The sequence below is a fragment of the Pan troglodytes genome, chromosome X (genome assembly GCF_028858775.2).
Source record: "Pan troglodytes isolate AG18354 chromosome X, NHGRI_mPanTro3-v2.0_pri, whole genome shotgun sequence".
Lineage (NCBI taxonomy): Eukaryota > Metazoa > Chordata > Mammalia > Primates > Hominidae > Pan > Pan troglodytes.
Genome location: NC_072421.2, coordinates 149,392,111 through 149,417,997, shown reverse-complemented (window position 1 = coordinate 149,417,997; position 25,887 = coordinate 149,392,111). Strand labels below are relative to the sequence as shown.

Below are 25,887 nucleotides of genomic sequence, written 5' to 3'. Positions count from 1 at the left end.
TTCAAGCCTCCTGTACGCTTCCTTCCTTTATTAAACTTTGTGTAACTTTGGTTACCAAATAAATGTGTTTGCAAGAAATGGAATGGCATCATGTAGCATGTAAGCCAGTATCTACACAATAATCACTTGATTTTACCTAAGCCTATAGCCTCAAATTACTTCTCGTGATGCAGCCAACCTAATATCCAGTCTTGGCTCCAACCAGATAGACAGACCCCTTTCTCTACTGCCTACTTGATAGCACCAACTGGACAGGCTACAGTACCTCCCTGACTACATAGTGCACACGGACCTCATCTCCACACTCTTCCCCACCAAAACACCAACTCTTCCTCCTGCACCTTACTCTCAACTAAAGGAATAGCATCACCTAGGCACAACCTCAGAAGTCAGATCAATAGCAATTCTCTCCATCAGTTCACAGTCCCTCACTTCCTAAAACGCTCACATGTCTTTCCACCTCACCATCTTCTCCACACCCCTCACAGAATGAATTAAGGGGCTTGCCACTTTCTTTTGTATTGTTGACTTGGTGTGTCCTCAGCATGTGTTCAATAAATGTTTGCTGGATGAACAAATGAATGAATGAATGAAATTACCAGGCAAGGCATCGATGAAATCACTGATTTAAATTTCAGAGCCTGACCCCACCTAGGCCTCCTGCCTCCATGAGGAAACATACACTTCCCTCACCTATGATTGCTTGAGTTCAAAATTTCCATGGAAACGACCACTGAGAGGGTCACTGTGGATGCCTCCTTCCCAGGCCCAAACACCATCATGGAGATGAGGATGCTCCCAACAGGATGGTGCATGATGCTTCATGCATTGGACCCTGTACATCCCTGTCAGTTTAACAAGGGATTGTGCCATCTCTACTGAGTTTCCATCCAACCTGCCCATGTCCACACCTTGGGCCAGCCCTCTACCCTAGACAGTGTCTGGAGGCAAAATAGGCAAGCGGTCACAGCTTCAGGACACCTGCCCCTTGTGGTCCAAGAGCTCAGAAGACACAGGAAGCCATCTGAGACATGTTCACCACCTGGATCGCTTTCACTGCACTTCCCCACACAGTGCTTCATGTGCAGAGTCTGAGCAGACTAGTCCCGCGGCACTCTTCCTCCGACTTTCCCTCCATGCAGCCACACTGCCACCTTCAACTGCATTCCTGGCCCATCTTGGCTTTCGGTCATCAGTCACCAACCCATTCACATAGCCCAGCTTTGGTGAAGGGTCCCCAGGGGATAAAACACCAGCCCTCAGCAGGCATGAAGACAGCTCCCCGCCCTGGAATGCTGGAGACGTTGCACAGGACCACTGGAATCGTCAAGAGAGGCAGCTTGCCCAGAAAGATGCAGGAAGCCAGCCATACGCTTCCTGACAGAGGGAAGGAAATTCTGAGGGAGGGTGTGGTGTCCTGCACGCGGCTGATGCATTCAGCCAAAAGGCCTGCACATTCAGATCATTCAGCCAAAAGGCCTGCACATTCAGATCATTCAGCCAAAAGGCCTGCACATTCAGATCATTCAGCCAAAAGGCCTGCACATTCAGATCACAGGGCCCAGTCCAATTGGTGATGATGGTGCCCGATTTCCCAAATCTAATCCTGTTGGTTGTCCTGTTCTCCCTCTTCCCTTCCCACTTTTCTTCCTCAGGTTCCTGACCCCACTGGGCTGAACTCTGGATTCAGAGCACTGAGTGCCAGCCTGCCTGGGGCTCTGTGGACTTGGTTTCACATGTGGTCTCTCTCATACACCCTGGCAATTGCTCTCCCGTGGATCCTCCCAATGACCCTCATGGGCTGAGGGTGTCCTCCCTGCTCCACTTCCCTGGCTCCTGTTAAGTCTGACCAAAATCCTTCTCAAAGCAAAGTAGAAATGTCCTGTCCACATTTCAGAATTTTAAATAATCTGTGATTTTTATTAGAATGTGAATTGGTACAGCATTTTTTGTAATGAAATTAAAAAATATTTATAAAATGTTAAACTATTTACAACCTTTTCATTTTAACCCAATGTCCATGTTAATACATTTCTTATAAGAAAACATTCATGTTTGCTCAATAATTCATATTCAAAGATATTGATTTTATTCGGTTTATCATACACCAAATGGTAAATAATGTGTTTAGCAGGAAGAAAGAGTTTAATTAATTATGGTGCATGCGTACTTTAGAATTATAGAAAGTGGTATCAAAAGAGAGATAGATGTATATATGTGCTGTTGTGGAAAGATCCCATATCCATTTTATGAAGGGACAAACACTAGTGGCAGATCAATATGTACATCATTATTGTCTTATATTAAATAAAAATAATATATTGTTAAAGTTTATGTGTCAGTGAAGAGCCTAGAGTCAGCTTTAAAATAATACACACCAGATGGTTAATTGTGGGACCTCTGAGGAGGGGGCTAAACCGTGGAAGAGCTTTGCAAACTTTAAAATTGTAAATTATCTACATTTCTATAATTTTTGCAATAAGAATATACAAACTATTATTTTTTAAATAAAAAATATTTACATCTAACAACAGAAATAGCAGCTGTGTCAGTTAAAGTAACTGCTAGCTGATGCAACAGACAAACCCTGACATTTCAATGGCTTGACACAACAGAAGTTTATTTTATGCACACCTAAGTTCTGATGTGGCTTGGCAGAGGTTCTCCACTCCCACGTGACCTGGGGATCCATATTACTTCCACCTTGTGATTCCATCATCTCAAGCTGAAGCTGCCACGTTTGCCATTGAAAGGAGGGAGAAAGCATGGAAATGGCACATTGGCTCTCACATGCCGGGATGTGACAGACAATGCTTCTGCTCATGTTTCAGTGGTAAGGGGTCGTCACACTACTCTTCCTAACTGCAGGTGAACTTTGCTGTTCCTTTGTCAAGGAAAGAGAGGAAGACAAGGTGTGGGTGAGTACTGTAGTCTCCCCCATAAACTGTTACAAAGTGCTTAATAAAAGGCAACTATTCATATTATAATTCGGTGTTACACGATCCAGCTCATTTCTAGGAGGAGTTTCTGAGAAGGTCAAATTTGCCTTGAAGTTCTCCAGATTGTTCAAGTGCCTAATATGTGACTGATACTTTCAAATGTAGGATCACAACTGTCCAGAATCTTGAAAGTCTCAGCAGGAAGGCCTCCCTTTGCAATGCCCTTTATTTTTTTAACTTTTATTTTAGGTTTGGGGGTACATGTGAAGGTCTGTCACATACATAAATAAGAGTCACAGGAGTTTGTTGTATATATTATTTCCATCATCCAGGTATTAAGCCCAGTACCCGATAGATATCTTTTCTGATCCTCTCCCTCCTGCCACCCTCCCTACCTCAAGTAGACTTCAGTGTCTGTTATTTCCTTATTTGTGTTCATAAGTTCTTCTCATTTAGCTCCCTCTAAGTACACCGAGAATATTTTCTTCCATTTGATTCCTGGTTAAAATCTTAACCTGTGAGTCTCTGCTACCCTCCACATGCCTGAACACCTGTCGGGTGCTTCTAGGCACACTGAAAGCCAGTATTTTTCCATGGGGCAGTTAAGCATCCAAGAGGCAGTAGAAGGCTGCTTAATTATTCCTTTTTCATCGGAGCTGACATGTATTCCAAGGAATCATTTTTCACCTCCTGGGAGACTATAGGCATTTAGGAATTCAGCCTCAGTATGTAGATGTTTGTTCCACTAGGATTTTCAAAGTTTTTCCCCACCTAATACTCATGAGGGAGGCTTTGGTTTTAAAGCATTCATCTGTGTATGTGTTCAGAGCTGGATTCCAAATAAAACACCCGGTTAAAGTCTAATTTCAAGTATCAAGGTGGTTCCAAACCCCTATTAACTTCGGGGTGACATGCCAAAAACTGATGGATAATATGGCAAATCAGACTCTACTCAACCCATTCGGAAAACACTTGGGAGACTGTGTTGAAGATAACCAGAGCGGTACCCAGTTGTCTAAAAGCCACTGTCCCTATGTGAATTTTATATCAAAAAGTTTGCTTATTATCACACGGCTTCCTGGGTGAGAGAAGGGACAGCCAGAAGACTTCTACCGTCCCAGAATGCTCCCTGTCAAGAGGTGAGCAGGTGATTTTGGGCTGTTCTGTGGGGACCAGTGACAAGGTGGTCAGCAGGGAAGGTTCCAGAGTCAGGACCATATGGAAATGACCAGAGGAAATGCACTGTAGTTCCAGAAAGTGCTGAGACCGGACAGAAATGCCCACACCTGGGGAGACTCAGCTCTCAAGGAACCCAGCGCAAACCAGCCCCAAATGGTGTTTGATTCTCATTGCCACCTTCTCCAAGCCTGCTTTTAGTAATGTTGGCCTCAAGGTCCTTCTTTTTGTCACCTGAGAGACATGGTGCAGTGCTGAGAAGAGAAATAAAGTACCAGTCGGGAGGTCAACCTCAGGCTGGGGGGAATGGGAACAGCATGGGCTCTAAAGGAATTCAGAGCAAGGGTCTGATTCCAGCCCTGTTCCTTACTAGACACATGATCCTGGGGATACCCCGGAAATACTCTGTTATTATGTCCAAGTTCACAAGCCCTGTGAGCCTTGAATTCTTCATCTGTAAGCAGATTTGATAAGCCCTGTCTAGTAGGACTGTTGGAGTGTGTGCAATGTACGTGAAGCACCTGGCTCAGGGAATGGAATTAAATTAGAAGTTTAAGGAAAGGCAGATGGCTGTTACTTCTAATATTATTTGACCCCAGACCCTAGCATTCTGGGATTTTGTTGCTGTTGTTGATCAGAGAATATACAGCTCAATAGGGCATGGAATAATTAGCCAAAAAAGGAAGTTTCATCCATAAAATTCAGTAAGTATTACCACTTAGAGAATGTGCCTCAAAATTTGAGTGTGTGGGAGTTTTCCCCAGCCAGATGCAGCTCAAAGCTCCTAGAATTTGAGTCAAAGACCAACTCCTTCCCTCGCTCCCAGCTGCTTTTCCACCCACACCACTATTTTCATTTTGTTACCACCCAAAATCTAGCCCCTGCTTACAACTGGTCAAATTGCACTTGAGATAACCTAATTAGAATGCCTTTTCAATAGTCAGTTCTGGTTCTCCCAGCCAGGTAGAAAAGCACCTGGCCAGTGGCTTCTGGGTCTCCCTTTTGGGGGAGACATACACTTATCTCACAGGAAACCCTTACAAATAACGGGTGTCCATCACCTAGCTCATGCACTGTGTTCAACAACACTGGGACAAAAGCGCAAGACACCTTCCATTCCTGCCCCAGGTAGAGGCTCCTCTCTGTTCATCCATTGTCACAAAGGAACTGCTCAGAGCACTTTTCCAATCTGGGCTTTTCCCTCTCCCTCTGAGAATCTGGCCCTGGACCCACCAAGCTTCATTAGAATCAGATCCCTCAGAAGAAAATGCATTTTCCCAAAGCCCAAAAGGCCCCACACAGGGAATTTACACCCGACCACTCTCACCTGGAGCCCCATACCCACACTCCTTACTTTTCCCCTATATCTTAGAGGACATCTTGTCACCTTAATTATATGACCGCGCTCCTAGACTCTTAATACCCTATCGGTAGGTGTGTGTCTGGCTTACCCTAGTATCTCCACTACTAATCCTGGGCCTTCCACAGAGCAGATGCTCAGTGCATAGAAAAGAAATGAGCCAGTTAACAGAAAGAATTATTTATTCAGATTTAATTTCTCTTACATTCACGAAGCCAAGGAAATCCAGGTATGCATGTATATTTTTTAAATTTTACAGAATAGACTGAGGCATAAGGTGGGAATTAAGTATCTTTTAATTTATCTCACGTATTTCACGGTGAATTCACACTTCTAAATACTTACTCCACTGCTGTTATTATGTCCCAAATTCACAAAATAGAATGGATTTCCCAATCTGAATAAAAAACAAGACTCTTACTCCTAAACTATATTAACAGCAATATACGTAACTACGATTCATAAACTTGGATGCTGAAGTTAATTCAACCATCCATTAAAAGGAACATTTCAACAATTGTAAAAGGAAACAGAGATAAATCTCCAAGTCATCCAACAAAATAGAAACCCACTACTAAGAACACTGACTATTTTCTTCCAACAGAGTGAAGAATGGGCCTCATGTTACACGAGGCAAGGGAAGCTGCTGCACAGGGCTGTTAGATGCACTGGCCCAGCCCTGCCCCTTCCCCACGGCCCTGGCTGCAACTCATGCTCAGACTCCCTCTTCCTCCTCTAACAAAGCTGCTTCACGCAGGGATGGGTAGGCAATGCGAACTCTTGCATTGACCCTGACCACATGCTCCAGGACTTTCACATAGCTGGTTTCAGCCAGAGCCCTTGGACCCCACAGGAACTCATAGCGCGCAGGATCACTGCCGGGTACCTGCCGGTACTCCAGGTAGTTTTCCTGCACCCAATCTTGGGTGAGCAGTTTCCTGGGCTCCCCATAGACACTGTGCTCCCTCCCATCATACACGCCCATCACACCCAGCTCCTCCCAGATTTCCTCCTCAGAGGCGCTGTCGCCCTCCATTGCAATTGTGCCCAGGACGATTATCAGAAGGCCTGTCTTGGGAAAGATCTGATTATTACCCACCAGGCCATCATAGGAAAGGCCCAGGCAGGTGACAAGGGTGTAGGTGTTGCTGGTGGGGTCCACTTCCTTCACGTCAATGCCAAAGATCATCTTCAGGGACTCGGAGGCTTTGCCGAAGATCACAGGAAAGCAGCGCTTGTAATTTTTGATGACTCTCTCCAGCATTTCTGCCTTTGTGACCAGCTCCTTGGCTCGATACTTGCGGAGCAGAAAATGAGCCAACTCATCCACCTTGTTACTGAGTGCTTCTCGGAACAAGGACTCTGCGTCAGGCGAGGTGCTTGGCCCCTCCTCTTCTTGGCTGCTGGAACCCTCATTGGGTTGCCTCCAGCGAGTGAAGCTGATGGTAGTGGGTAAGGCAGAGGCTCCCTGAGGACTCTGGGGAAGACCTGCTGACTCAGCAGCAGGCACTTCCTCCAGGGTGCCAGGGACCAGAGGAGAGGAGGAGGAGACAGCAGCCTCCTGCTCCTCAGTAGTAGGAGCCTGCGCACCCACCAGGCCCAGGGCCTCTTCTTGGGCCTCAAGGCCTTCCTCAGGCTTGCAGTGCAGACTCTTCTGCTCAGAAGACATGATGACTCTGGTCAGGGCAGCAGGCAAGAGTGCAGGCAAAAGCTGGGCAATGGGGACCCACAGGCCTACGGAGAGAGGGAGCATGTGAATGAGACCTCAGCTGAGAACCAAATCTTAGAGGCTCTAACAAAGGCTTACTTACAGATCTTCTCCTTGGTGCTCCTCTGTGGCCTCCAGGGAATCCTGTCCTCCGGTTGGCCTGTCTGCTCAGAACCTGAAGGAGGAAGTGAGAGAGCACCTCAGGGTATAGCCGGCCAGCAGAGGTCGATTCTGCAGGACTGATGGTAGGGAGGTGAGGCCAGACTCTTTGGAGTCCTATGTGTCCTGTGGCAGGTGGGGCCCTTGGTGTGCATTCAGGGTAAACATTCACTGCTGGCACAGCCTGTGCATCCTCTGCTCTGTAACCTGAGGACACTGTCTCAGACCAAGGCCTCACTGCCTTGTTCCTGGAGCTCCTAGGAGAGGAATCCATGGGCCCTTAGGGTGCAGACTGTAAGCACAGCCCCGGTCCCTCAGTGCCATCAAGAGGGTAGGCTGGACTCTGTGAGGTCCCCACTCTCATGGAGTGGATGATCCCCACTGTGTTCACTCAGGGTCCTCACATTTCTCCAGGCAGGGCCTGGATCCCACTCTTTTGCTGGCCTGAGAAACTCAGATCAAGAGCTCACATGCCTGAGAGGGAACAGGACCTAAGAAGCCCCACATCTGGCCACCTGTGCCTAGGTCTTCCGAAGAACGACAGCAAAAGATGTCGAAATTCATTGGAACCCATGTGTCCTGGGTGCGGAGCCTGCTTGGTCCTCACCTCAACTCCTGGCAGAGCCTGGGACCCTCCCTCTACTGACCTGGGTGCAGACCCCTCAGACCAAGGCCTCCCCCTCCGTGACACCAGTGATCCCAGGATAAGAGAGGGACCTCAGCAGAAAGCCAAGCCCATGCTCTCTGGGGTGACAACAGGAGCAGGGCTGATTTCTGTGGGGTCATCATCTGCGTTCTGGCCCTGTGGTACCCTCAATCCTCCCTCACATTCCTCACCAGGACTCTTGGCAGATCCTGGGACCACTGTGTCTGTAGACCAGATGGGGGTCCCTGTGGTGACCTGAGTCACCCTCTGAGAACAAGGTCCTCACCTCACTGAGATCTGGAATCAGAAATGAGAAGGAGCCACATCCTGTCACCCCTGTGTGGGGTGCCCAGGGCTGACCCCTTTGGTTCTGGGGTGAGGGTTCTGATGGCCTCCTGTGGGTTACTCATGTTTGCTCCTGACAGGGCCTGCCCTTCCTCAACCTCCAACCCCCTGAGATGAGCAAACATTGCCCCTTTACTCCAAAACCTCATCTCCTTGAAGGTTCCCCAACTTCCTGCCTGTGGAACAAGTGAAATTGGCACATAGAGCCATCCCTCCTCTGGTCCCCCCTGAGCTAAGAACAGGGGACAGCCAGACTCTGTGGGGTCCCGTCTTTCTGAGCCACAGGTATTCCCATTCCTCGTGAAGTGTGGCACACCTTGGGTCCTGTAGATCCTGGGACTCCTCCTTCTGCGGACCTGAAGTACCACCCCTCAGACCATAGCCCTCTCCTCTCTGTGACCTCGAAGATGCAGGAAGTATGAGCTACAGGTGGCTACCTTGCCCAGGACCTCCCAGGGCCCAGGTCTCCACTGATCTGGAATGCAAGGCCCCCTGAATCCTCCCTCGTCTTCCTTTCCTTGATCCTGGAAGGGCTTGGAACCCACCCCTCTGCTGACCTGAGTTGCCATCCCTTGGATTCCCGAGGCTAAAAGAGGAGGCACCTCATTCTCAGACAGGGGTGGGGTGGGCTCCCTGCCTTGGGGTGCTGGGTCTCCTGAGGCCTTCCTCATCTCCCAGGAGGGCCAGGGTCCTCCCTCTGCTACCCTGAGGCTCTGCTGATGATACCAAACCCTCTCCCTCCTTCAGCCCTCGATGTGGATGTCAAGATCCGAGTGCCTGACCATTCCCAGGTCTTCCCGGGGTTGACTGCAGGGGAAAAAATGGATTCTGCAAAACGGAGTTGGGGATGGGGCTGGGCATGTTGGAATGCGGATGGGGTGGGGATGTAGCGCCCTCAGTTCCCTCTCAAGGTCCTGACCCCCATGCCAGGCAGAGCCTGGGCCCTGCCTTGGGCACACCAAGCTCTTGACTCTAGAGTCCCCTGTAGCTTTAGTGGCAGTGGGAGCTGGGATGGCCTAGCCTGAGAAGTCTTCCCCCGGGTGGTCCAGGACTGGCAGCAGGAGCTGCGCTGGATTATTTGGGTTCCTCTATCTTGGGTGGGGGCCTCCTCAGTCCTTCCTCAGAATCTCACCTTGCCTCACCACAGAGCTTGGGCCCTCTCCCCTCAGCCGATCTCAATTGGCCCCTCAGGACTATGCCCTTGATTCTCTGACCCCCAAAAAAACATCCCAGCACCAAGCCTGGGGTTTCCCTGGATTGATAGCAGAAGGGGAACTGGATTCTGCCTGGTGAGGGTGGAGGGCAAGGAATGGGAAATGGAGCAGCAAAATGGCAGCGGATTTGTGGGAGTGGGGGTTAGACTAGGATCTTGGGGGACCTCAGTTCCCTCTCAGGTTTCTGACTTTGATTCCTGGCAGGGCCTGGGCCATGCCCTCTCCTAGCCAGCCCTTCCCTGATCACACCAACCTCTGACTCCAGAGTCCCCTGTGGCTTAAACAAACGCGTTGCGAAGGGGGCGGAGGTGGGGAGCAGCCCAGTCTGAGAAGTCAGCCTCCGCGGGGTAGTCCAGGGCTGGGACCCTCTATCAGGGATAGGGGTTTCCTGAATCCTCCCTCAGAGTCTCACTTTGCCTCTTCACAAAGCCTGGGCCACCTTCCCTCTGCCGATCTCAAGCCACCTTTCAGACCCAGAAACTCACTTCTCTCTAACCCTCAATTCACAAGTCAGTGGCATCACATCTGGCCACCCAGGGCTTGCCTGGATTGAAAGCAGGGGTTGAACCGGATGCTGCACTGATGGGGATGAAGGTAGGGGTGGGGGAGGGGGGTATGAGGCTGGTGGGGGGGTTGGGGAGGATAGGGGCACAGGTGGGGAATGGGGGTACAGATGGGGTAGGGAGTGCAAATGGGAACGGGGTAGGGGATAGGAATGAGGGTGGGGGACACTCAGCCCTCTCCTAGGGTCCTGACGTTGATGCCTGGCAGAGCCTACCCCCACCAGTCCTGCACTGATCACACCAAGCTCTGACTCCATAGTCCCCTGCGGCTTCAGCGGCAGTGGGGTGGTGGGCGTCCCAGACTCAGAAGTCCGCCCACGGGTGGCCCAGGACTGGAAGCAGGAGGGGTGCCGGATTATTTGGGGTCGTCTATCTGGGGTGGAGAGGGCCTCCCGACTTCTCCCTCAGCTTCTCACTATGCCACCTCACAGAGCCTGGACCGGCTTCCCTCTGCCAATCCCAAGCTGCCTGTCAGACTGAGAAGCTAGCTTCTCTCTAACCCCCAATGCACAAGTCACTGGCATCACATCCAGGCACCTGGAGCTTCCCTGGGTTGAAAGCAGAAACGGAATGCGATTCAGCCTGGCTGGGGATAGTGGTGTTGGGGTGGGGGATGAGGACATAAGGGTAGTGGGGGTTTGGGGAGGATAGGGGTGCTGGTGGGGGATAGGGTGTAGATGGGGTTGGGAGTGTGGGTGGGAATGGGAAGGGGGATGGGAATGGGGGTGGGGGACCCTCGGCCCTCTCTTACAGTCCTGAGGTTGATGCCTGGCAGAGCCTGCCCTCACCAGTCTTGCACTGATCACCCCAAGCTCTGACTGCAGAGTCCCGTGCGACTTCAGAGGCAGTGGGGTGGTGGGCGCCCCAGACTCAGAAGTCCGCCCACGGGTGGCCCACGGCTGGTAGCAGGAGTGGTGCGGGATTATTTGGGGTCATCTATCTGGGGTGGGGGCCTCCTGAGTCCTCCCCTCAGCGTCTCACCTTGACTCCTCACAGGGTCTGGCCCGCTTCCCTCCGCCAATCCCAAGCTGCTGGTCAGGCAGAGGAGCTCGCTTCTCTCTAACCCCCAATGCGCAAGTCAGTGGCATCACATCCGGCCACCTGGGGCTTTCTTGGGTTGCAAGCAGAAGCGCAACCCGATTCAGCATGGATGAGGGTGGGAGGGGTGAAGTCGGTGGGAGGGGTGAGGTCGGTGGAGGAAGCGGGTTTTGGGGGGTGGGAGATGGCGGTATGAGGGTGGTGGGGGGTTTGGGAGGATGGGAGGATGGGAGTGTGGATGGGTTTGTGAGTGCGAATGGGAATGGGAATGGAGTAGCGGATGGGAAAGCGGTTGGGGGATGGGAATAGGGGTGCGGTACGCTAAGCCGGCCTTTACGGTCCTGAGGTTGATGCCTGGCAGAGCCTGCCCTCAACAGTCTTGCACTGATCACCCAAAGCTCTGACTCCGGAGCCCCCTGCAACTTCAGAGGCAGTGGGGTGGTGGGCGCCCCAGACTCAGAAGTCCCCCCACGAGTGGCCCAGGGCTGGGAGCATTAGTGGTTCGGGATTATTTGGGATTGTCTATCTGCGGTGGGGGCCTCCTGAGTCCTCCCTCAGCGTCTCACCTTGACTCCTCACAGGGCCTGGCCCGCTTCCCTCCACCAGTCCCAAGCTGCTGGTCAGACAGAGCAGCTCGCTTTTCTCTAACCCCCAATGCGCAAGTCAGTGGCATCACATTCCGGCACCTGCGGCTTTCTTGGGTTGAAAGCGGAAGCAGAACCCGATTCAGCGTGGATGGGGGTGGGAGGGGTGAGGTCGGTGGAGGGGGCGCGTTTTGGGGGTGGGTTGAAAGCGGAAGCGGAACCTGATTCAGTGTGGATGGGGGTGGGAGAGGTGAGGTTGGTGGAGGGGCCCCGGGTTTTGGGGTGGGAGATGGTGGTGTGAGAGAGGTGCAGGGTTGAGGAGGCTAGGAGCCTGGTGGGGGATGGGGGCGCGGATGGGTTTGGGAGTGCAAATAGTAATGGGAAAGGGGAGGGGGTGGGGGATGGGAATGGGGGTGGGGTACGCTTAGCCCTCTCTTAGGGTCCTGAGATTGATGCCTCGTAGAGGCTGCCCTCACTAGTCTTACACTAACCACCCCAAGCTCGGACTCCAGAGTCCCATTCAACTTCAGACGCAGTGGGGTGGAGGGCGCCCCAGACTCAGAAGTCCGCCCACGGGTGGCCCATGGCTGGTAGCAGGAGTGGTGTGGGATTATTTGGGGTCGTCTATCTGGGGTGGGGGCCTCCTGAGTCCTCCCTCAGCGTCTCACCTTGACTCCTCACAGGGCCTGGCCCGCTTCCCTCCGCCAATCCCAAGCTGCTGGTCACAGAGCAGCTCGCTTCTCTCTAACCCCCAATGCGCAAGTCAGTGGCATCACATCCGGGCCCCTGGGGCTTTCTTGGATTGAAAGAGGAAGCAGAAATCAGATTCAGCGTGGATGGGGGTGGGAGAAGCGAGGTCGGTGGAGGGGGCGGGTTTTTGGGGGTGGGTTGAAAGCGGAAGCGGAACGTGATTCAGTGTGGATGGGGGTGGGAGGGGTGAGGTTGGTAGAAGGGCCCGGGTTGTTGGGGTGGCAGATGGCAGTATGAGAGAGGTGGGGGGTTGAAGAGGAGAGAAGTGCTGGTGGGGGATGGGGGCGTGGATGGTTTGGGAGTGCAAATGGTAATCGGAAAGGGGACGTGGTGGGGGATGGGAATAGGGGTGGGGTACGCTTAGCCCTCTCTTAGGGTGCTGAGGTCGATGCCTGGCAGAGCCTGCCCTCACTAGTCTTACACTAATCAACCCAAGCTCTGACTCCAGAGTCCCCTGCAACTTCAGAGGCAGTGGGGTGGTGGGCGCCCCAGGCTCACAAGTCCGCCCACAGGTGGCCCACGGCTGGTAGGAGTGGTGCGGGATTATTTGGGGTCGTCTATCTGGGGTGGGGGCCTCCTGAGTCCTCCTCAGCGTCTCACCTTGACTCCTCACAGGGCCTGGCCCGCTTCCTTCCACCAATCCCAAGCGGCTGGTCAGACAGAGCAGCTCGCTTCTCTCTAACCCCCAATGCGCAAGTCAGTGGCATCACATCCGGGCCCCTGAGGCTTTCTTGGGTTGAAAGCGGAAGCGGAAACACGATTCAGCGTGGATGGGGGTGGGGGGGAGGTCGGTGGAAGGGGCGGGTTTTTGGGAGTGGGTTGAAAGCGGAAGCGGAACCCGATTCAGCGTGGATGGGGGTGGGAGGGGTGAGGTTGGTGGAGGGGCCCCGGTTTTTGGGGTGGCAGATGGCGGTATGACAGAGGTGGGGGGTCGAGGAGGAGTGCTGGTGGGGGATGGGGGCGCGGATGGGTTTAGGAGTGCAAATGGTAATGGGAAAGGGGACGTGGTGGGGGATGGGAATAGGGGTGGGTACGCTTAGCCCTCTCTTAGGGTCCTGAGATTGATGCCTGGCAGAGCCTGGCCTCACTAGTCTTACACTAAACACCCCAAGCTCTGACTCCAGAGTCCTCTGCGACTTCAGAGGCAGTGGGATGGTGGGCGCCCCAGGCTCACAAGTCCGCCCACAGGTGGCCCACGGCTGGTAGCAGGAGTGGTGCGGGATTATTTGGGGTCGTCTATCTGGGGTGGGGGCCTCCTGAGTCCTCCCTCAGCGTCTCACCTTGACTCCTTACAGGGCCTGGCCCACTTCCCTCCGCCAATCCGAAGCAGCTGGTCAGACAGAGCAGCTCGCTTCTCTCTAACCCCCAATGCGCAAGTCAGTGGCATCACATCCGGGCCCCTGAGGCTTTCTTGGGTTGAAAGCGGAAGCGGAAACACGATTCAGCGTGGATGGGGGTGGGGGGGGAGGTCGGTGGAGGGGGCGGGTTTTTGGGAGTGAGTTGAAAGCGGAAGCGGAACCCGATTCAGCGTGGATGGGGGTGGGAGGGGTGAGGTTGGTGGAGGGGCCCCGGTTTTTGGGGTGGCAGATGGCGGTATGACAGAGGTGGGGGGTCGAGGAGGAGTGCTGGTGGGGGATGGGGGCACGGATGGGTTTAGGAGTGCAAATGGTAATGGGAAAGGGGACGTGGTGGGGGATGGGAATAGGGGTGGGGTACGCTTAGCCCTCTCTTAGGGTCCTGAGATTGATGCCTGGCAGAGCCTGGCCTCACTAGTCTTACACTAAACACCCCAAGCTCTGACTCCAGAGTCCTCTGCGACTTCAGAGGCAGTGGGGTGGTGGGCGCCCCAGGCTCACAAGTCCGCCCACAGGTGGCCCACGGCTGGTAGCAGGAGTGGTGCGGGATTATTTGGGGTCGTCTATCTGGGGTGGGGGCCTCCTGAGTCCTCCCTCAGCGTCTCACCTTGACTCCTCACAGGGCCTGGCCCACTTCCCTCCGCCAATCCGAAGCGGCTGGTCAGACAGAGCAGCTCGCTTCTCTCTAACCCCCAATGCGCAAGTCAGTGGCATCACATCCGGGCCCCTGAGGCTTTCTTGGGTTGAAAGCGGAAGCGGAAACACGATTCAGCGTGGATGGGGGTGGGGGGGAGGTCGGTGGAGGGGGCGGGTTTTTGGGAGTGGGTTGAAAGCGGAAGCGGAACCCGATTCAGCGTGGATGGGGGTGGGAGGGGTGAGGTTGGTGGAGGGGCCCCGGTTTTTGGGGTGGCAGATGGCGGTATGACAGAGGTGGGGGGTCGAGGAGGAGTGCTGGTGGGGGATGGGGGCACGGATGGGTTTAGGAGTGCAAATGGTAATGGGAAAGGGGACGTGGTGGGGGATGGGAATAGGGGTGGGTACGCTTAGCCCTCTCTTAGGGTCCTGAGATTGATGCCTGGCAGAGCCTGGCCTCACTAGTCTTACACTAAACACCCCAAGCTCTGACTCCAGAGTCCTCTGCGACTTCAGAGGCAGTGGGGTGGTGGGCGCCCCAGGCTCACAAGTCCGCCCACAGGTGGCCCACGGCTGGTAGCAGGAGTGGTGCGGGATTATTTGGGGTCGTCTATCTGGGGTGGGGGCCTCCTGAGTCCTCCCTCAGCGTCTCACCTTGACTCCTCACAGGGCCTGGCCCGCTTCCCTCCGCCAATCCGAAGCGGCTGGTCAGACAGAGCAGCTCGCTTCTCTCTAACCCCCAATGCGCAAGTCAGTGGCATCACATCCGGGCCCCTGAGGCTTTCTTGGGTTGAAAGCGGAAGCGGAAACACGATTCAGCGTGGATGGGGGTGGGGGGGGAGGTCGGTGGAGGGGGCGGGTTTTTGGGAGTGGGTTGAAAGCGGAAGCGGAACCCGATTCAGCGTGGATGGGGGTGGGAGGGGTGAGGTTGGTGGAGGGGCCCCGGTTTTTGGGGTGGCAGATGGCGGTATGACAGAGGTGGGGGGTCGAGGAGGAGTGCTGGTGGGGGATGGGGGCGCGGATGGGTTTAGGAGTGCAAATGGTAATGGGAAAGGGGACGTGGTGGGGGATGGGAATAGGGGTGGGGTACGCTTAGCCCTCTCTTAGGGTCCTGAGATTGATGCCGGGCAGAGCCTGGCCTCACTAGTCTTACACTAAACACCCCAAGCTCTGACTCCAGAGTCCTCTGCGACTTCAGAGGCAGTGGGGTGGTGGGCGCCCCAGGCTCACAAGTCCGCCCACAGGTGGCCCACGGCTGGTAGCAGGAGTGGTGCGGGATTATTTGGGGTCGTCTATCTGGGGTGGGGGCCTCCTGAGTCCTCCCTCAGCATCTCACCTTGACTCCTCACAGGGCCTGGCCCGCTTCCCTCCGCCAATCCCAAGCTGCTGGTCAGACAGAGCAGCTCGCTTCTCTCTAACCCCTAATGCGCAAGTCAGTGGCATCACATCCGGGCACCTGGGGCTTTCTTGGGTTGAAAGCGGAAGCAGAACCCGATTCAGCGTGCATGGGGGTGGGAGGGGTGAGGTCGGTGGGTGGGGTGAGGTCAGTGGGACGGATGAGGTCGGTGGAGGGGGCGGGTTTTTGAGGGTGGGAGATGGCGGTATGAGGGTGGCGGGGGGTTTGGGAGGATGGGGAGCTGGTGGAGGATGGGAGTGTGGTTGGGTTTGTGAGTGCGAATGGGAATGGGAACGGGGTAGGGGATGGGAATGGGGTTGGGGAATGGGAATAGGGGTGTGGTATGCTCAGCTGGCTTTTATGGGCCTGAGGTTGATACCTGGGAGAGCCTGCCCTCACCAGTCTTACACTGATCACCCCAAGCTCTGACTCGAGTCCCCTGCGACTTCAGAGGCAGTGGGGTGGAGGGCGCCCCAGACTCAGAAGTCCCCCCACGGGTGGCCCAGGGCTGGCAGCAAGAGTGGTGCAGGATTATTTGGCATCGTCTATCTGGGGTGGGGGCCTGCTGAGCCCTCCCTCAACGTCTCACCTTGACTCCTCACAGGGCCTGGCCCGCTTCCCTCCGCCAATCCCAACCTGCTGGTCAGACAGAGAAGCTTGCTTCTCTCTAACCCCCAATTCGCAAGTCAGTGGCATCACATCCGGGCCCCTGGTTCTTTCTTGGGTTGAAAGAGGGAACGCAACCCGATTCAGCGTGGATGGGGGTGGGAGGGGTGAGGTCGGTGGAGGGGGCGGGTTTTTGGGGGTGGGAGATGGCGGTATGAAGGTGGTGGGGTGTTTGGGAGGATGGGGAGCTGGTGGAGGATGGGAGTGTAGATGGGTTTGTGAGTGCGAATGGGAATGGGAAGGGGTTAGGAGATGGGAATGGGGTTGCAGGATGGGAATAGCGGTGTGGTACGCTCAGCTGGCTTTTAGGGTCCTGAGGTTGATGCCTGGCAGAGCCTGCCCCCACCAGTCTTGCACTGATCACCCCAAGCTCTGACTTCAGAATCCCCTGAGGCTTAAGTGGCAGTGGGGTGGTGCCCCCCCCCCCAGACTGGGAAGTCTCCAGGAGTGGCCCAGGGCTGGCAGCAGGGGTGGTGTTGGATTTTTTGTGGTCGTCTATGTGGGGTGGGGGTCCTCCTGAGTCCTCCCTCAGCATCTCACCTTGCCTCCTTATAGAGCCTGGGCGGGCTTCCCTCCGCCAATCTCAAGCTGCGAGTCAGACGCAGAAGCTCGCTTGTCTCTAACCCCCAGTGCGCAAGTCAGTGGCATCACATCCGGGCAGGTGGGGCTTTCCTTGGTTGAAAGCGGGGGCGGAACCGGGGATCCTGCCTGGATGGGGGTATGGGTGTTGGGGGGTGGGGGTGCAGGTGTGGGGTGGGGGATGAGGGTGTGGGGGTTGAATTGGGGATGGGGGTATGAGGGTGGCACAGGGTTGGGGAGGATGGGGTGCTGGTAGGGGATGAGGGTGTGGATTGGGTTAGGAGTGTGGCAGGGAATGGGAATGGGGTGGGGGATAGGAATGGGGGTGGGGAACCCTCAGCTCTCTCTTAGGGTCCTGACTTTGACGCCTGGCACAGCCTGCCCCCACCTTGCCTCCTCACAGAGCCTGCGCCTGCTTCCCTCCGTGGATCTCGAGTTGCTGGTCAGACCAATGCGCAAGTCAGGGATGTCACATCCGGGCCACCTGGGTTGACAGCAGGGGCGGAACCGGATTCGGCCAGGGTGGGAGTTGGGGTGGGGGAGGAGGCGAGAGGTCCTGGGGTTAGGGGTTGAGGTAGGCGTGCCCCTCAGTCCTTTGATTCCTGGCATAGCCTGGACCCCTGTTCTCTGCGGATGGTGTCTGCTCCCCTCAGACCAAGGTTCTGACTCCGAGTCCCCTGAGGTCACAGTGGGGGGAGAGGTGTCCTTGGGCGACAAAGCCTCTGGGGTCTTCCAGGGCTGACAGGAGGGACTAAGCTGGATTCTGTGGCCCCTCTTTGAGCGGGGGTCGACCCTCAGTCTTCACTCAGGAGGGTCCTCTTCCTGGGTCCTGGCTCTTTGTTGAAGTGATGGGTTGGAGATGCTCTTTTTCTCTCACCTCTGAGCATTTGCCCAGCTGTACCCCTTACAGAAAATGGCTGCGGGTACCAGGCGAGGTGTTCCCTGGGTGGCTGCAGCACCCGTTATTGTAGTGACCTCTGTGAGAAGATGCACGCCTTCCCACAGGGGCTCCTCCCCAGCCAGAGCTGGACTTTGGAAACCTTTTTTCCTCAAAGAAATATATTTTACATATCTTCCAAGGATATATATAGGTAGCAACATATATATTTATTTCTATGAAAGAATACCTACCCTTAGTTTGCATGATTCACTCTGATACCCTATTCAACTTCTATTCCATTGTTTATGTTCTGTTAAAATAATTCTTTTCGAGGCCAGCCTGGCCAACAGGGTGAAACACTGTCTTCACTAAATATAGAAAAAAAATTAAAAAATTAGCTGGGCGTGGTGGTGGGCGCCTATAATCCCAGCTACTTGGGAGGCTGAGGCAGGAGAATCGCTTGAACCTGGTAGGCGGAGGTTGCAGTGAGCCAAGATCGAGTCATTGCACTCCAGCCCGGGCGACAGTCTCAATAATAATAATAATAATAATAATAATAATAATAATAATAATGCTAATCCTCATCCACTAAGTTGGTTTCAGGTTGTAATTAGCAGATCTCCGGAACCATACTGCCTTAACCAACCCAATTTTCCTGCTGTCCTGCTATTACCCTAGGGTTACTGGAATCGTGTTTTGAGGTGCTGCCTCAGATTGTGCAGTGCAGTGAGGTGGAGATTTTAAAATGTTCATCCTATTCATTCTGTCATCTGACGTCTAGGCAGGCTATAGACTTCAACATCCCTGCAGCCAACCCCCCTCCAACTGACACCGCCCCAAACATAAGTACCAGTTCAACACAGTCCTCAGTCTCACCCAGGATTTTCTGTGTTTTGTTGCTTAGATTTTATTGCTTATATTGTTGTTTTTTCTTTCTTTCTTTTTCTCTTCTATAATTTTCCAGAGTTGATTTGGGAACCAGAGAACAGCAGCCTAAGTGTGACTGTAATTTTGGCAGCTACAGGTAAGACACTAAATTGTAAATCATTTAAGCAGAATTGACATTTTTACAATGTTCTGCTCCTGATCAGTGAATATGTTATGCTCCTTTACTTATTTCAAACTCCTTTTACCTGAATCTGTCAGTATACTTTGATAGTTTCCTCTAGAAAGACCTTACACATTTTTCTTAGGCTTCTTTTTTGGTAATTCTTGGATTTTGTTGCTATTGCAAATGGCATATTTTCTATTAATTGTTCTAATTAATGGAAATTAATTAACTCTAATAGTTATTGCTATTGTGTGGCAGAGAATTTGATTTTGCTATAGTAATCTGTTGTACACCTCATTCTGAAAACCCATTGACTTGAATATTCCACATGCCTTTTTCTTTGAATTTTCAAGAATGATAAGGGTATTATCACTAAACATTATGTATTTTTCCTATATTCATGCCCCTTATTTATTATGATACTTATAGCTCTGACTTTGTGTCTCAATGATGATTTAAAACGTAGAGATAATAGCCTACATCTACTTCGTGTTCCTGCCTTTAATGATAATTCTTTGAACTTCTTAAATTTGTTTGCTGTTGATTTTAGGAAATGTATGTTCTCTTTCAATATAGGTTAACTAAATATTTTTACCATGAACTCATATTGAATTTCTTCCAAAAGCTTTTCCTGTACCCATTGATGTGATAAATTTTTTCTCCTCTATTTTGTATGTAAAAAATTACAATGAAATTTTTTTTCTAATGTTAAATCATATTTTCTTTCCTTGGGTAGAGCTTGTTTGTTCATTTAATATTCTACTAATTTACATAAGATATTTGCTGCTATGTAAGAGAGCTTGTTTATGTGTTTTTTCCATCGGGAGTGGGGGGTGGTCCTCATCTGATTTTTGAATCCAGAAGGGTTAATCTGGGAGAATGAATTGAAGAATTGTCTATATTTTGCGTGCTTTGAAGAGCTGAGATAAGATGATGGTTAGTTTTCCTTGATCATTTGGTGGAATCAGCCTCCAAAACTGACTAACCTGGGACGTTTGAGGGTGGCTTGAGCTTTGAATATTGTATAGTTTCAGTTTGTGTCGTTTAATTGAAGTTTTCTTTTTGGATCAATTTGGTCATTTGTTTATTTTATTTCTACAAAATAGTTTCATTTAGGATTTCATTTTTAATGGCATGATATTTACGACAAAAAACGTTTTTTTATCAGGGAAGCCTCACACATATAGAATAATAGAGAGACTAACATAATGAACCCAGCATACCTGACACTCAGCATCAGCAACCTTAAATACACGGCAAATCTGGTTCCAGTTAGACACTCACCTACCTGCATCTCAGCTGCTGGAGTAATGTGGATCAAATCAAAGACAGCATACCATTTCATCTCTAAATAATTCAATATTCATTTTTAAAAGACAAGGACATTGTACCCAGCTGTACCCCTCGCAGAGAATGGCTGCAGGTACCAGGCGAGGTGTTCCCTGGGTGGCTGCAGCACCCGTGATTGTAGTCACCTCTGGGTCACAATCACTACAAATAAAAACCCAATACAATTCTCATTTCTAAAAAAATAAATAAATGATTATGAAATGTTCAACTGTTTTATGCACTTATCTAGAAGACTTATACTTTATAAAAATTTGTTTATTTGGATGAGTACCCAAAAATAGTATTACATAGTGATTTTTTGTAATTAAATCTTCTCTCACCTGTAGGTCCCCTCCACATGATCTGTTTTCTTGCCATTGCTTCGTTGTTGTTGGAAAGAAACATATGTTCTTTCCAGTTTTCCATAGTCTGGATTTGCAACACTGTGATGTCCTTTATCATATTCTCTAGCCCTTAATTTCTAGGGCTGCAAAATGGCCCAGGCTCGTCAGGTTTATGCCCTGCCCCAGTCATAAATAAGCCATTTCTCCAAATATCTGGTTCCTTTTAATGGGAAATGGTTCTAGAAATCTACTTCTGGGTGCTAGGTGTGCTCATTGCTACTTTTGCTTTTGGTGTTTAATTTAAAAGCTCTTTAACAGACAAAGTTATGTAAATTTTCTCATGTTTTCTTATAGAAGTTGTGTAGTTTTTGCATTTTGCATTAGGTCTATGATGTATTTTGAGTTAATTTCATGAAATACATAAGGATTTGTCTAGGTTATTATTATTATTTTTGTTTAGATACCCAGTTGTTCATGTACCAATTGTTGGAACAACTATACTTTCACCTTTATTGCCTTTGTTATAAATCACTTGATTATATGTGTGCAGGTCTATGATGGGGCTCTATTCTGTTTTTTTAATCTACGTGTTTTTTAATCCATTCACCAAATGAAATACATCTTGGATGCCTCTGTTTCTGGTGATTATGAAATAAGCTATTGTATACATTAATATACAATTTCTTATGTAGATGTAAGTTTCCAAATTAGTTGGATCAATACCTAGGAGTAGGATTGCTGAATCTTATCGTAAGACTATGTTCAGTTTTTTAAGAAAATGCCAAACTGTCTTCCAAAGTGCCTGTACCATTTTGCATTTTCACCATCAATGAATGAGAGTTTCTTTTGCTCCATATCTTCATGGACTTTTTTTATTATTATTGTAGACATTCTAATTAGGTGTGCAGTGGTACCTCATTTTAGTACACACTTCTCTAATGACAAAGGACGTTCAGCACTTTTATTATGCTTATTTGCCATCTGTATATCTTCTTTGGTGTAGTGTCTGTTCAGATCTTTGACTATTTTCATTTATTTCTATCGTCGAGTTTTAAGAATTTGTGTATATTGTAGAGACAAGTTGTTTATCACTTATGTATACTACAGATGTTTTCTCCTAGTCTGTAGCTTCTGTTTTTATTCTATTCACACTGTCTTTTGAAGAGCATACTATTTTTATTTTAATAAAGTCCAACTTGGCAAATTTTTCTTTCATTGATGATGCTTTTGGTGTTGAATTTAAAAACTCACCACCAAACTGAAAATTATGTAGATTTACTCTTATGTTTTCGTATAGAAGTTGTATGGATTTTGCATTTTGCATTAGGTCTATGATGTGTTTTGAGTTAATTTTTTTTGAAATATGTAAGGATATGTCTAGGTTATTATTATGTGTGTATAGATGTCCAATGTTCAGGCAGCATTTGTTGGAAAAACTATACTTTTCCATTATTGCCTTTGTTGTAAATCACCTGACTTTATGTGTGCAGGTCTATTTCTGAGCCCTATCCTGTTTTATTAATCTATGTGTCTATTCTTTGCTAATGCTTATGTCCTCTGCCAAATTCATATTTTGAAGCTTTCGGCCCCAGTATTTCTGTATTTGGAGGTGGGGCCTTTAAGGAAGTAATGAATGTTAAAAGAGGTCATAAGGGTGGGGCCTTGATCCCATAGGATTAGTGTGCTTATGAGAAGGGACACAAGAAAGCACTCTTGTGCTTAAATGAGAACTCTCTCTCTCTCTCACCCTTCCTCCCTTCCTTCTCTCCATGCACATACACAGAAGAAATGCCAAGAATGGACATAATGAGAAAGGGCCATCTACAAGCCAGGAATAAGAAATTACAGCCTCCAGTCCTTTATCTGTGACTTTTAGTCTCCAAAACTGAAAAAAAAATAAATTTCTGTTGTTTCAGCTACACAATCCATGGCATTTTGTTATGGAAGTCAAAGCTAACTAAGATATAACCCCAGGTAACAAGTTTTTCTTCTGTTTTCTTCTAGAAAAAAAAGTATTTTTGACATTTAGGGCTATGATTCATTTTGAGTTACACTTTTATATGGGGCAAGGCATGTGCAATGGTTAGTTTTATGGGTCAACTTGTCTAGACTATAGTACTCAGTTGTGCGGTCAAACAGTAGTCTAGATGTTTCTGTGAAGGTATTTTGTAGATGTGATCAGCATTTAAAATCAGTTGATTTTAAATAAAGCAGTTTACCTCCATAATGTGGGTGCGCCTCATCCAATCAGTTGAAGGTCTTAAAAGACCAAGGTTTTCTGGAGAAGGAATTCTACCACAAGATTGGAACGTAAAAACGCTGTATCAGTTTCTAGCCTGCTGGCCTGTCCTATAGATTTTGGATGTATCAGACCTCATAATCACCTGAGACAATTCCTTAAAATACCTTTATTTTTCTCTCTCCCTTTTTAGATAGATAGATAGATAGATAAAGTATGGATTGAAATTTAGTTTTGCCTATGGATATCCAATTGTTCCAGACCCAATTGTTGAATACACCATCATTTCTCCCCTCTAATCTTCATTTGCATCTTTATCAATAAATAGTTATCTATAGATGCATATACATGTTGATTCATTCCTGGAGTTTATTCTCTTCTGTTGATATATTGCTGTAATTATGACAGTCCCACACTATACTGATCATTGTTAGTTTATAAGCCTTGAAATGAAGTAAGGTAACCCCTCCAACTTTGTTCTATTTTTTAAAGTTTTCTTTGGCTATTCTAAGGCCCTTGCACTTCTATATGAATGTTACAGTCAGCCTCCCAATTTCTATTTAAACATTTCTGGAATTTGATTTGGATTGCACTGAATCTTCCAAAAACCTTGAGGGAAAATGACATCTTAATATTCAGTCTTTTGACTAATGAATAAAGTTTATATCTCTATTTACTTAGTTTCTCATTACATTTATCCCTGTAATGTTTTATAGTTTTCAGTGGACAGATCTTATACATCTTCTGTCATATTTATCCATTTAATATTTATTTTAAATTGCATTGTTTTGTCTCAATTGCCAATTGCTCATTGCTAGTATAAAAATACAGGTATAATGATCTATATCCAGTGCCATTGCTAAACTCTTATTAGTTCTAGAAGCATTTTTAAGATTGATAGAATTATCTGCATATGCTCTTATTTTCTGTAAATAAAGACAGTTCTACTTGTCTTTTTCCAATCTGAAGGCCTTTTTTGAAAAAAAAAAAACTAATTACACTGGACAGAACCACAGGCACAGTGTTGATCTATTCTACTCAACACCACCCTGTTCCATGAACTCATCAGTCTTAGGTTGTATTTTTCTACAATGCAAACATCCTGCATGATTTCTGACATGTGAAAATCTGCCTCATTCACCCTACACTGTTAAAATCCAAACATGGGTACTGCACCTGCTGAGATGAGCATGACCCCACAGTTGAAACAAGATTCATAAGATATCCAGTGGAGGAAGTGTATTCACTGAAGTTTGACAGCCTGAAAGCAGTGATTTCAGACTGGGGAAAACTGAAACCCCAGGAGACTTCTGTGGACACTGGGAAAAGGAAGTAAGATGGAAAAGTTTCCTGGTAGCAGCCAAGTGAGTGGTCTTCAAGATGTATAAGAGAAATTTTTAGGAGGGAAGTAGGGTGATTCACATTTACACATAGACTTAAATACAGCCAGATTATCTTGGAGAGATTTCTGGTAAAATACAATAATAATAATAATTTTTTAAAAACTAGATAATGGTGAATGGCAGGAGAAAACAGAAAGAAGCATTGAAATGGAGTGACCTGGGGGGAAAAGCTTGGAGGAAATACTCTCTCCCTGCCATGTGACCCACCCCAGTTGAACATGGGAGGAAAGGAGCAGCACTATCTGTTTGGGAAAGCTCTTTAGCAGTTCTAAAGAAATGCCCCTCTTTTCTTCAACCAGACCACTCTGGCTTCCTCCTCATCCTCCCGTCCCCTCCTCGTCTTTCCTCCTCTCTTCCTCTCTCTCCTCGCCCCTCCCTCTCATGACAATGTCCTGAGGGCAGTTTGTGATATCTAAGACCTTCTCCATGACAGGGCAACCATTGGCTAGGTAGTAGCTTGCTGACCAATCAAAGCTCAGGGGTCTCGTTCGTCATTGTCCTGGGAGGGGTATGTATAGGGAGACCAGGTAGCCTGGAATAGACAATTGAGAGACGCTGGCGAAGATGACCTGGAAACGACGAGCCTCCAGCCCACTTTTGGAACAATCACCAGCCATCACCAAAATGGCGAGGAAGAGGAAAGCCCCCTCTCAACCTAGATCCAGAAGCCCTATCAAGATAAATGAACCACCTAGCCTCCTCCCTTTCTTGACCCTGACTCTTCCCTCCCAAGACTCCTACCCTGTCCTCACCTAGCACAACCCTCACCTCAGCCCATGCCTTTCTCATGAAGCCCCTGTTCCCGCCCCTTCTCCATCCTCTTTCCCCAAACCAATGCCCTTCTGAGAGCTCCCTGTTGTCATTCCAGATTCCCAAGACAACTAGGAAGGGAAAAGGAACCCTTCAAGGAAGTTCCAGGAAAAACGTCTCTCCCAAAAAGACCACCGCTTCAGGAAAACCTGAGGAAGGGAGTGGGGCCAACAGTATCCTGCCATTGTGACCAGCTGAACGAGGAACTCCATCAAAATGAGCCACAGCTGGACCAAAACAGTGAGGAGACCTCCACCTTCTTCAGTGTCTCCCTGAGCAGTCAGTAATTTCAGGGCAAGCTGAGAGGTCTCCAGAGGTCTAACCCCAGATAAATAGCCAACAGGGTCTAGAGTACATTTTATACCCAACAGGGTATACCCCATGGTGTCAAAATAAAATAAACCTGTTGTAAAATGATGTGTGGGTCTGTGTGCTCTCTGATGGTGGGGAGGGAGGAAGGAGGGAAGAGGTGGGAGTTTGGGAAGGGATGGGGGTGGGGTCCTTCTTTAAATTCAACTTGTTCTTCTTTCTTTGGTTTCCTAGTGTGGATGTTTTGGTTATTGATTTTAGATACTATTTTCTAATATAAACATTTAAAATATACTATAAATTTCCCTCAAGGAAATACTTTAGCTGAATCCCACAAATTTCTGTACATATAATTTTATTTTCATTTGACTTAATGTATTTTAAAAATTCTCCTAAGACTCCCTCTTTGGT

General features: G+C 49.3%; 1 protein-coding gene and 1 long non-coding RNA gene across 8 annotated transcripts; one reads left to right on the top strand and one right to left on the bottom strand.

Annotated features, from left to right (window-relative positions):
* Window positions 1-5,639: 5,639 nt before the first annotated feature.
* On the bottom strand, window positions 5,640-17,561 carry MAGEA4 (MAGE family member A4). 7 transcript variants are annotated; one of them, XM_063803844.1, is made up of 3 exons: window positions 17,073-17,561; window positions 7,287-7,358; window positions 5,640-7,209 (listed from the first exon to the last, which is right to left on the bottom strand). In XM_063803844.1, the coding sequence occupies exon 3, from the start codon at window positions 7,142-7,144 to the stop codon at window positions 6,191-6,193; it is 954 nt and encodes a 317-aa protein (XP_063659914.1). In that variant the 5' UTR covers window positions 7,145-7,209; window positions 7,287-7,358; window positions 17,073-17,561; the 3' UTR covers window positions 5,640-6,190. The 7 variants fall into 7 exon arrangements, with proteins under 7 accessions (XP_063659914.1, XP_016799934.2, XP_521309.4 ...); XM_016944445.3 differs by lacking the exon at window positions 17,073-17,561 and adding an exon at window positions 15,125-15,263; XM_521309.6 differs by lacking the exon at window positions 17,073-17,561 and adding an exon at window positions 14,445-14,518.
* Window positions 17,088-25,584, top strand: LOC107972761 (uncharacterized). The gene is made up of 3 exons (XR_001715297.3): window positions 17,088-17,193; window positions 17,515-19,015; window positions 25,226-25,584. It is a non-coding gene; the product is annotated as an uncharacterized LOC107972761 (long non-coding RNA).
* The last annotated feature ends 303 nt before the right edge of the window (window positions 25,585-25,887 follow it).

What these genes read in the sequence shown, in the direction of transcription:
- MAGEA4 (XM_063803844.1), bottom strand. Translation starts at nt 7,144, where the DNA reads ATGTCTTCTGAGCAGAAGAGTCTGCACTGCAAGCCTGAGGAAGGCCTT.